General features: G+C 36.2%; 1 protein-coding gene across 1 annotated transcript in view; it reads right to left on the bottom strand.

Annotated features, from left to right (window-relative positions):
- The window catches only part of lmbr1 (limb development membrane protein 1), a 37,775-nt gene extending 26,839 nt beyond the window's left edge, over positions 1-10,936 (bottom strand). Inside the window, exons 1-5 of the mRNA XM_037757403.1 lie at positions 10,659-10,936; positions 5,810-5,882; positions 4,039-4,078; positions 2,683-2,822; positions 1,333-1,436 (exon numbers count right to left, since the gene is read on the bottom strand). Coding sequence (XP_037613331.1) covers positions 1,333-1,436; positions 2,683-2,822; positions 4,039-4,078; positions 5,810-5,882; positions 10,659-10,721 — 420 coding nt within the window. The 5' untranslated portion in view covers positions 10,722-10,936. The remainder of the gene's footprint in view (positions 1-1,332; positions 1,437-2,682; positions 2,823-4,038; positions 4,079-5,809; positions 5,883-10,658) is intronic.
- Positions 10,937-12,426: the final 1,490 nt, after the last annotated feature.

Raw genomic sequence — 12,426 nt, 5'->3', positions numbered from 1 at the left:
TTCATCATTCACTTCATTTCCGCAGTCAAAAGGACCTCGCAGTGCCATAACGTTATAGCCCGGGAGGTTAAAACGCCACATAAAACCTTATGACAATGTGGTCTAATGCTGTTATTGGGGAAAGGGATAATATCACATTATAAAAACTCGGATCTGTGTTTTACATTCCTCTTGCTGTCGGCCGCGTGATTGACTCTGCAGGCAGTTTTTTTTTTTTTTTAGGTGAAACAGGAGTGTCGCCTCCACCTCCACCCCTTCCACAGCGCACACACACACACAATATATACCTGGAAGTGCAGCTCAACATTGAACAGTGCTTCCTCTAAGCATATTTATGGAACATCAGTAGCAAGAAACAGAAATGAAAAAGAACAAAAAGGAGAAAGAGGCCCGCGTCCTGCTTCCTACACATCAGGGCCTGCCCTCTCTACTGAAGAAATCCAACCGAAACAAATTAGTGGGCCGAGGAAGAAAAGAACTGGCTATACACTACAGTACAGACTAATTTTTATGTGCTTTTGCCAGGAGGGACATAAACCAGAGAGGTCTCAAACTGTGACACAGGATAGAGGTGTATTAAAAGTAAATCTTTCCCCCTCCATTTTGCGAGGCTCTATTGTGCTGTCATGTTGCTGCGACTTTATGGACTTTTGGAACACGAGCCCCCAGCCTCTTTTTTTGGGGGTAATCAATTAAACGAGGAAGTTCGCTGAGCCTTACAACTCGATTATTAGCCTGTCCTTTTGAAGTTTTATTTTAGGGGGCTGGGGAGGGGGTGACAAGGAATCAGGCTTTAAATCAGTGGGGCCGATGCAGCAGTGTTGAAGCGTTTGCAGCCTATGGCCTTATTGGAAGGGTTTGTCAGGATGTGGCGCTGGGCGAAGTCCAGATTCAGACTTTCATGGTTAATGAACTTTCTGCGGTGGCAGTTACAGTCAGTGGCGTGAGTCAGGGAGAGGGCAAGGACAAGGCACCTGCTGCTGCTGCTGCCGCTTTGGCTGTTAAGAGAGAGACTCTCGCATTGATAGCAAAGCATACAAATACATAAACATAAAAGACATTTTCCAATTCAAAGTTTCTGATTTTTCTCAGCCTTAGTTTAAAAAGAAATGCAGATAAATTACTTCAGTATCACAAAAACATTTGAGAATTACTCTCAGGATTTTTAAAGCTTTTTCCATACTTTGAAAACCCCAGCAAAGTGTCACTCATTTCCACTTTTTAATGTTTTTTTGACGATGGTTGGTAACCTTGTGTGACACATAAATAAAATAAACTAAAACTAAAATGATGCATAGAAATTATATGACAAACATTTAAGGCCATATATACCTTTTTAGATCCCGCAAATCCCTCAGACTCCAAGAAGAAATAGGCAAAGGGCATCAGGACAAAGAGGCAAAGGTTGGAGAACAGTGACACCAGGTTCCACAGACCTAATCAAAGTGAACACAGATGCAAAAATGATATATTATACATCAATAGTCAGTCCTATTTTTAATGTTTAATTGTTAATGTTCCACAAACAAGTTCCCCCAGAGTTTTGAGAGCTTTCCCCTTGAATATTATTATGTAGTAGTTGTGAGGCGAGGTGCCAACACAGGTTTTATCTGGCAAGTGTCTTTGTGTCCTGTCTAAGTCGTGGACTCTAATGCCCCCTGGTGGCTGTAGCAGCACCCAACACTGACTCTGCATGACTTACTGTGACATAAAGATGTAAATTGATCTTATGTGCGGGGATATGGCAGAATCAAACAGAAAACACTTTTAAGTCTCACATGGTTTGGTTTTAAATCAAGGAAAATAAACTGGCTTTCTCCAACTATTAGCAGTTGCTGCTGGTGGTTACATATTTATACACATTAAGATTAACAAGCATATAGTCAAATAATATTCCTTTAACATGATTACAAAACTTCCAACAAGTTAGAAAAGTCTGTCAGCATTTATAGGGACATAAACTATATATTAATATATATTAATATATTCTTTTAATTAATTCGTTTTCAAGTAAACTGAAAGCTTGAAACTGCAACAATGCCTTTATTATTTTTTGGAGTTACTCCCATCTAATATGTTTAAAGTTGTGTTATGGCACAAACTGAAAATGGATTACAAGAAGCTATTACTGATTTGAGTGTTGCTGTCGTTGTTAAAGACAAAAAAAAATCATATTGTATTTGGAGCACATATGTTACTTATACTACTACTTAAAAAGACTTTGTCATATAATTCCTATATATTTCAATTTCAATCAAGCCTTTACCGAGGATTTACAACTTTTTAAACTGTTTGAAAAAGTGTTTTGAATTAAATGTAACATTTAATTAGAAGATTAAATCTAATAGTTATTGATAGTGAATTGAAGAGTTTTGGACACCACCGTACCATGTAAGTTTAATGTAATCACATTATATAGCTGTCTAATTCAGATGTTGTATGATGTACTGTATGTGGGTACTAGTCCATTGCAATTTGCACAGCATGTTAATCAACACATCTATTGATTCTGACGTTAATGTAAATTCTGATTCTGATCAATGTTATTCCAAATATGTTAGAAGATATTTATTTTTGTTGACGAGCAGAAACATTTTTTAATCAATAGACAAAGGAGCGAGAAAGGGAGAGAAAACTGGTTAATTTAATTGAATAAAAAGACGTGATGTGAGACGTACTGACCGTGAATGAGGGAGCCATTGAGCCACTGAATGTAATAGTTTTTGGGGAAGGAGAGGAGGATCTCGTTACTAATGATTGAGAAAGGCAGTAGGAAGACGGCACCACCTGACACTGCCAGGGTGAAGGTGCACAAGTATAATCTGCAAATGAAATCAAACGCACAGACAGACACACACAAGTGTTAGGACTAGTGGAGATCAAAACTAACACATGCAGAATCACAACAAGATTATAACATTTTTTTTCTTTTTCATATCAGATTATATGTTACAAGAAATGACTTTAGTAGTTTGGAGGATTGGTTTACAGTGCGACAAGAATTAATGAGGAAAAGCAAGTGAGAAATAACTTCTTTAGTGACAGCGGCCACTGAAACAGCACTGGATAGAACTGCCAGCATGCTCATTGTCAATCTATACTTTCAATTATCTTTCTACTCCTCAGTTTAATCCACCCCTGCACCAGTCCTCAGACAAAAGACATGGACTGGCTATGTTTCTGCAGCCTGTAATTTCTAGAGATTGAGAAACTGTAGGTCTCCAGATTGGGCCCAGGGGAGTGACCATCTGTTCAGTGGTCCTCAGTCCCCCCCCCTTCAGCATACCACTATATAATGTTTTCCATTATTTAGCTGGACCCGTAGGTACCATTTTGCTTAGCTGGAACTAAACATGCAGGATGTGTGTGGGTGCGACAGGCATCCTCGAGTGTGACGTGTGCTGCAACTCTAAACTGAGTGATATGCGATACTTGCCACCACAGTTCTAGCTAATGACTGCAAGACATTCACAGTGTTAGTGGTAGTCAGTAAATTAATGTATTGCTTATTAGTTATTAGTGATAGAGCTGCACCTAATGATTATTTCCATTATTGATTAATATGCAGATTATTTTCTAGATTAATCAATTAATTGTTTTGGTTTAAGAAATGTGAGAAAATAGTGAAAAATGCCTGTCAAAACTTCCTAAAGCCCATGATGACGTCTTCAAATGTGTTTTTTTTTTGTCCAACAAACACTCAAAACCCCAAAGATATTCACCTCACAAAAACATGATTCAAAAGATGAATCCATTAGAAAAACAGCTGCAGATTAATTTTCTGTCGATCTAGTAATCGATTAATCATTTCAGCTCTAATTAGTAACATTGCATTCAAAATATTTTCAGTGTATATGATCACATTTGACCAACTCCTTCCTTATAATTGCTTACTTGTGTCCGTTTTTAATAAAAAAAAAAAAAAAGAAGCTTAATTACTAATTCCCAATTTGCTAAATAAATAACTAGTTACTCTTAAGCTAGTTGCCACAATTTCTAAAATACACGATTGTTCTAAAAAGAAGAAGCTTTACTCACGATATTCTATTGACGACCGCATCTTCGTCCTCATGGTCATCTGTAAAGGAAACCAAACCACTTCAGTCACAGGGTGGTAACAGTGTGACCTTTTGAACTGTTCAAGCTGCACATTTCATACATCACATCTTACTTCAAAAAGTACTTAGAAGTATACAGCATTGGCTACATTTTTTATTTAGGACGTACTGATGTATCTGCTGAAGCGGAGTTAAATATCAGACATTTCAGGCTATCTGCCCGTCTACCTGCCTACCTGCCTACCTGCCTACCTGCGTGCACTCTACCCGCTCACTAATTTCACATCACCAGAGTCTTCCACAAGCTGCTAGCTTGACATCTGTGAGTACTAACAACTGAATTGTTGATTATTTACGTTTCATTATGATCATTTTGAGTGAGTGGCTTTGGAGAGAGGCCTGAAGGGTCGGGCTGTCAGTGTTGCCGATTTGGCGACTTTCTCACTAGATTTAGCGACTTTTGGAGCTAGTGCTGCAAGCTACCTTCATCAGAGAAGAGTTGTCAACGCTGTGCTGGGTTTTTCAGTTGAATAATTTTTAAATCTAGTGTACTCTTGCTAGTTTCTCAACATTAACGACCCTCGCTTTAAGGGAATTTTAACACGGACTATTTCTCTCAATGCATCTGTAATTGTTTCAGAAAGTGTCCGGCTGTAGCTTAGTGGGTAAGAGCGGGTTTTCCTTTAACCACAGGGTTGGCGGTTCGATCCCCGGTTCCTGCTGTCTGCAAGAAACTGAACCCCAAGTTGCTCCCAGGGCGCTTTACAGCAGCCCACTGCTCCTAATGCAGGGGTGCATGGGTTAAATTCAGAAGTCGAATGTCATGCATGTACCTGTATGTATGTATGCGACGACTGAAATGAAGTTTAAGTTTTAAAAAACAATGTAAATGAATGTAATGTTCAGTTCACTGTTAATTTCACAGTTATATGAGGTGCTGACCTCATAATCATCAAAATATGTAAGACAGTAGATAGTAAAGTAGTGCATGTAATGTCTTGTTATATTTCACAATTCTTTTTTACCGTCAGTGAAAAGATTAGACTTCCAAACCAGAAGGTGTGAGGAGACGAGCAGCCTAGATTTCTACTGTACAAAACTCCAGAAGGGATTTCTGGTGCAAAGTGGTCTACTTTCAAAATGAGACAAGGGAAGCCTCGGTGACCTGGACATACTAAATTTGTCCTGGGAAAATGGGTTCATAATGTCTGCCCGGGCCTGCTTGTTTTCATCGCTGTTTTCTCCTTTAGAACTAGGCCAGATTTTTATTTCTGTCTGCTGAAGCTCAAATGTGTCGGACAACATGTCCTTCTGTTAACGATCCCTTGAGTCTTCATTGTTTGAATATGAAACAGGTTATGTCACTAAGCTGTCCTGTCACAAAGGTGATAATGTGACAAATTGTATTCATTTTGCCACAGCCCTAAAAGTAATGTGGGGCGGATACGGTTCAGTCTGATACAGAGCTGACTGTGACAGATTACTCTAAGGGCATGGGTGTGGTGTCTGACGCATACACCTAAAGCCTCCTTGGCCATGACTTCCTTTCAGTCAAAATACAATGAAGGGCTCTGTCTGAAGGCAAACACAGCATAACCAGACTGACATGCCCACTCCTTTATAGTGTGTTTGCTGTGAAAATGGGTCCACCATGGATGCATTTCTGCCGTGCAAGTGTTAAGGATGCCGATGAAATCGTGCTGATTTCTCTTCTCACGGAGCGAGAGTTCATATTTTACAGAAACACTCACCACTCTTCCTCTTGTATCTGGTTATGATGCAGTAGGACACGATGTAGAGGACTGCAAACAGGAGGAAGCAAATCTGAAACGACAACATAAGAATCTTAGTCAAGGATTTACAGTAGATGAATCAGCACTCACAATCATTAGCAAGTAGTTATCGACAGTACACCCAGCTCCTCCTGTTCCAGCTCCTCCTGTTACTGTGTGTCCCTTACTACACTATGGTATTGTTAGGCTTCGCTGAACATTTTATAATCCCGATAATATATAAAATTGTATATTAAAGGCTGCAAGACTTCAGTGGAGTTATAAAATACTGCTCTACATGTACAGAGCAGACATGACGTGATAATAACCGGATGAGACAGTTGATCATGTGAGAATATCAACGCACCAGTTTTTACCCATGACCCATTCCATGTAATGCATTTTCTACTATATTACTAACATCCTAACAAGTTGCTTTTAAACAATGTGTAGTTTCTAGGGCAGCAACTAACGCTTATTTTTTTATTATCAATTGATCTACTGATTATTTTGTAGATTAAACTATAAATCATCTGGTCAACAGTTAGCTAAAACTCCCCAACACAAGTTTCCAGAACCCATGGTATTTTATTTTGTAAAAGTTTTTGTAAAAATATACAGTTTACTATCAAAGGGGGACTTAAAATAAACAGAAAATATTCATATTTGAGAAGGAGAAACTGGTGATTTAAAAAAAAAAAAATTCAATTCGATTGACGAATCGTTTCAGCTCTAATAAGAATCATTTATTAGTCCCACTTTGGACATTTGCAGTGTTACAGCAGCAAGGGGGGCAGTGCAACAACTAGAGGCATCAATAGTATAACAACAGCATAATAGTTTTAATTGTAATAGTGGATTGTTTATGGAGTTAGGGCGATATAGAGAAAATCAAATATAATATTTTTTACCAAATACCTTCGATGTCGATATTGTGACGATATTGTAGGGTTGACTATTGGTGCTTCCACAAAATATTTACACAATAAGATTTTTGATAAATAATCATTAGTAATGTAGATATAATGACGAAGTTCACTTCACTGTAATGCAGCCTTTAAAACCACGAAAAAACACTTTTACCATATCACGATATGGCATAAGCATAAATCTAAGACGATATCTAGTCTCATATGAGGATATCCTGAATGTGTAGTCCAGGCAGTAGCGCACAGCTCAGAATACTTTGCATACAGACTTGCTCACCTGAATCTGTCTATTTCCTTCCATGTTCTAATAATACTTGATCACTACATATTTGTGCAGTATGTAAATATGCATGTTTGCTGTGCAAAAATAAGTTCACATTTGGTTAAGGCCTGTTGAAGTGTGCAAAATATGGAAAATAAGGAAATGCATGCCCCATTATTACACAAATCATTCCCTACTAAGCAGTATAGCTCAACGTGACCCAATTATTTGATTACAAAGAACAGCGAGCAATGCATCATTGTTTTCGGCCAACACTACATGCTAAGTGGTCCAGAAATTACCAATGCATGGAATTTATTAGGTAACCGCGGCCTCAAAACAAGCTGGATGGTCTTACAGAGGGATCCCGTTCCACATTCCCCCCTTCTACTGTGACAGTGACCGGGACGCAACTAATGTTAGAAGCTCCGCCTTCAGCACTTTGCACCCCTGTCAACATTGGACGACTCATCACGGCCGAGCTGGGATTATGAGATGACTCAGCCAGACCGTGCACATTTCAGACAGACAAACCGACATGAAAAGAGATGCCAAACATCCTCAGTCAACCTGGGAGGTATATGGTGTTATATGACAGCTGCTGTAGCAAAAACTGTTTTCTCATCACCTGCAGTTCCCTTCAACTGATATATACAAGCTTGAGCCACTCTGTGGTGACAGTGGCTCAAGTAAAACCATGTCCACTACAAGGGGAAACCCCAGATTAACACAGAATCAGGTGCACGGAGCTGATAAACTGGCTTAGACTCGATACAACAGTTTGGAAACAGATAACGACAAGTAGCAAGCAGACCGGTCAACGCCACTGCCACTGGCAAAGTTATCACTCTGTTTTCCCTAAACAAATACACTTTAAGCAATGGAAAGGAAGCAGGTCATAACAAATCCGGCTTCTTGAAAGCAGTTTGCAAGCATCCCCGACCAATTTAGGAACAGTATTTCACACCTTTATGGTATATGAACTCAAGCTGGAGGTGAGGGACAGAAATTACATTTTGTTCTGTGGGAGGATCCTGCAATTCCTGCAAGTAGATGAACCGATCAGTACGTTTCGCACTGCACTAAATGTCATTATTGGACTCTTTCAGCAGTAATCTAATTTCAGATGTGTCAACATGAAACATTAAGGCAGTTTAAGGCATTATAGGTAATCTGATTAACAGATTTCTGCTGAAGAAACCCAAATACCAGGCCGTGTATGTCATTAGCTGCCTGGGTTTATGAAAGGTGTGTGCCTTAGTAATGGAAGAGGACGTGGAAAAGAAGTGTAACATGAGTCTGTTGGAAGTACCGTTATATTGTATCCTAATGGTAATAATACTTTCTACCAGAAAAGTATTTATTCAGGGATGTCAAGGACAGTAAAAACACAGTGCATCTCATGTGAAAGCCTGATAATGATGTTACATCCTTGTTTGGTGGAGGTAGTGGAAAATGTAATTACTGATCCAACCTCAAACTAGTCACACATTATCCTTTGTTAACCTGATTTCTCACAGTAACACGGTTTTCCATGCATTCTTCAATAATTCTTTACAGTACGATCCCATTACGGAAGAAACATTTTCCCACACTTGAGGTCTAGTAAGAGCATACCGTCTTGTCACTGAGTCATGTTGACCAACTATAACTTTACCCAGAGTAACCCTGACTGCAAAACAAGCACGCACAATAATAAATATCATTTTGCGCCTGCAGAAATCAATCCATAAGCTGACTCACCACAGACATTAAGGTTAAATGATACAGTGCATCATGCAAAAGGCATCCTACGTTAAGAATGTTGTTATGGGATACTGAGAGTCAGATGTAAAGAGATGCTGAGGACAAAATGTGCCAGGTAAAGCTGAGATGTTGAGCTTGTCTGCTGGTGAGACATTTGATAGTTTCTATATTTCAAAAGTGTCTGTCAGGAATAATCTAGAAGACCTACTCCAGATAAACTGTCCCCTCTTGAACTTTCTTGCTTAAGTTGTTTTTGTTTTTTTCTGAAGTTATGGCTAGACCTCGAGACACTCTAAAAAAAAACAATGTGGTTCATTGTAAAGGAAGATTATCAGCTATTTTCAAGGCACGACAATAGTTTATTATTAGCTGTGTTATCTATTTGTCACATGCACTTGCAGGTGGCCCGCCTTAAAGTTGCAGCATGTCAGACAAGGACATAACTTCTTGCTAGGGCTGTCCTGAATACCATTGTTTTGGGCTCCGGTGAGAAATATTCGAAGCTTCGGGACAGCACATGCACCCTCTACACATAAAAAACAGCGATATCCGTCTGAGAATAACTAATAATAATTCATGTTGAATATGATTAATGAATAATGTTGTGGAATTATTCCTTATTTCATGGGCTATTTTGAGATTTATACTTTATTATTACATACTTTTATATATGTATATATATATGTATACATATATATATTAAAAAAAAGCAATAAATTAAGCATTTGAATACTACTTTGGAGGTCGATTACCATGGCAACGGTCAAAGCTTCGAAGCATTCGGGTCAGCCCTATTTCTTACATATAATATTACACTGCAAACTGTCTCCTGTCCCAAGCTCTGTAAAATAATATCTGCCACAAAAACCCTTCCTGAAACACAAACTTGAGTTGTTTACAATCATCCAACCAGCATCAGAAATTAAGGATATTTTACCAAACAGCATAAACCTTAAATCATCATAACAAGAGATACAACAAGAGATGCTTAAACCTGCTATCTATGGCTAATGGTATAGTACCTGAACCATAACTGTGATCACATCATCTTTGATTTTTGGTTCAATTCTTCACACAAAACTGTTGTTATTAATGTGATCTTAAATTAGATCTGCACAGATCATAAACAGATCATCTTTCCTTACACATGTGAAAAGATAACCATTCATATTACTCTGGTCATGTTGTTTTAAATGTGCTATAGAAATAAATTTGACTTGACTTGATCATTAATATCACACTGTAATATTATAATATAAATAAGAAATACAAAAAACATAAAGATCTCTCTAATTCAGGTACATTTAATTAATGAGGTGTCCCAGTCCTAATTGAATTAGTAAAGGACAGGGACATTTTGTTCAATTCTTCACACAAAACTGTTGTTTGATCTTAAATTAGATCTGCACAGAACATAAACAGATCATCTTTCCTTCACACATGTGAAAACCATTAATATTACACTGCTGTTAATAATAATAAGGAATACAAAAGATAAATCTCTCTAATTCAGGTACATTTAATTAGCAAAGTGTCCCAGTCCTATTGAATTAGTAAAGGACAGGGACATTGTGTCCATGTCCCAAATCAAAGATCTTCCTATAATGAACCACAGCCATATTTAATGTCAATATCAATCAAAACAAAGTTATAACACTGTAATCAACTAACAGCAGCTAACATAAGCTCACTTTAATTGGCGAATTCACACATTGTTTTTCAACAAGATCAGATTTAAGTGGGCATAAAATAAGACATGTAGGGTGCATCACAGAATGAAGTGTTGTGATCAGGCTCAGTATATCATATATACACTGACAGGTGAAGCTACCAGTATCCTCTGTGCAGTAGAGGACGTTGTTAGCCTGCTAGCATCAACTAGGTTACTCACGATGTACTCTCGGACTTGACTGTGGAAATTCTGCTCTCTGATAGTCACATCGTCTTCTTCCATTCTTCATATTGCAAATACAGAAAAAGATACAGATTTCACTACATGCTAGATGGTTACAACTGCAGCACCAATAAGCAACAACTCCAGCGTCTTCTGCTTCTTCTCCTCTGCAGATATATTGTCCCTGACTGGTTAACAAGACAGTTTACATGGAAGCAAAAAGCGCTCCGTGCTGAACGAAAACACGCCCCAAAATAAAGCACGTCATCAACAGGAGACAGTGCGTAGCCGGAAGTCAATGGTCACGTGTTCAACACAGGCATTATAAACAATGTATCCACATTTATTTTATTTTTTTATTTTTTTATTTCAAAATGACAGTATACAGAGTAACAGCAAAAAACATTAAAAACATTTAGTTTCAAGAAGATTTTTTTAAAAGTTAAAACAATAAAAACATAAAATGAAATATGACTGATTTATATGAGAGAATTGACTAATATTGTGACTTTATTTTTTGGCATGGTCGACAGGAATTTTTTTTTTTTATTATTTTATTATTATTATTATTTTTTATTTATTTTTTGCACAATCTCCTGTTCCTCACTTTAGTCAAATTTTGATTTTTTTTTTTTTTTTTTTTTAATTTTATCTCTTTTTTTGCACAATCTCCTGTTCCTCACTCTGGTCAAATTTTTATTTTATTTTTTTTATTTTGTTTCTGCACAATCTCCTGTTCCTCACTTTAGTCAAATTTTTATTTTTTATTTTTTATTTTATTTTTTTTATTTTGTTTCTGCACAATCTCCTGTTCCTCACTCCAGTCATATTTTTTTTTTTTTTTTTTTCAATTTTATCTTTTTTTTTTTTTAATTTTATCTTTTTTTTTTTTGCACAATCTTCTGTTCCTCACTCCAGTCATATTTTTTTTTAAATTTTATCTTTTTTTTTTTTTTTTTAATTTTATCTTTTTATTTTTGTTTTTGCACAATCTCCTGTTCCTCACTTTAGTCAAATTTTTATTTTTTATTTTTTTTTTTTTTTTTTTTTTTTTTGCACAATCTCCTGTTCCTCACTCCAGTCAAATTTTGATTTTTTTTTTTATAATTTTATCTTTTTTTTTTTTTTTTTTGTTTCTGCACTATCTTCTGTTCCTCACTCCGGTTTAATTTTTAATTTTTATTTAATTTAAATTTTTTTTTTATTTTAATTTCTTTTTTTTTTTATTTTGTTTCTGCACAATCTCCTGTTCCTCACTCCAGTCATATTTTTTTTTTTTTATTTAATTTAATTTTTTTTTTTATTTTAATTTTTTTTTTTATTTTGTTTCTGCACAATCTCCTGTTCCTCACTTTAGTCAAATTTTTATTTTTTATTTTATTTTTTTATTTTTTTTTTGCACAATCTCCTGTTCCTCACTCCAGTCAAATTTTGATTTTTTTTTTATAATTTTATCTTTTTTTTTTTTTTTTTTTTAATTTTATCTTTTTATTTTTGTTTTTGCACAATCTCCTGTTCCTCACTTTAGTCAAATTTTTATTTTTAATTTTATTTTTTTATTTTTTTTTTTGCACAATCTCCTGTTCCTCACTCCAGTCAAATTTTGATTTTTTTTTTATAATTTTATCTTTTTTTTTTTTTTTTTTGTTTCTGCACTATCTTCTGTTCCTCACTCCGGTTTAATTTTTAATTTTTATTTAATTTAAATTTTTTTTTTATTTTAATTTCTTTTTTTTTTATTTTGTTTCTGCACAATCTCCTGTTC

Source organism: Sebastes umbrosus, chromosome 21 (assembly GCF_015220745.1).
Source record: "Sebastes umbrosus isolate fSebUmb1 chromosome 21, fSebUmb1.pri, whole genome shotgun sequence".
Lineage (NCBI taxonomy): Eukaryota > Metazoa > Chordata > Actinopteri > Perciformes > Sebastidae > Sebastes > Sebastes umbrosus.
This window is presented reverse-complemented; position numbering and strand designations above follow the sequence as displayed.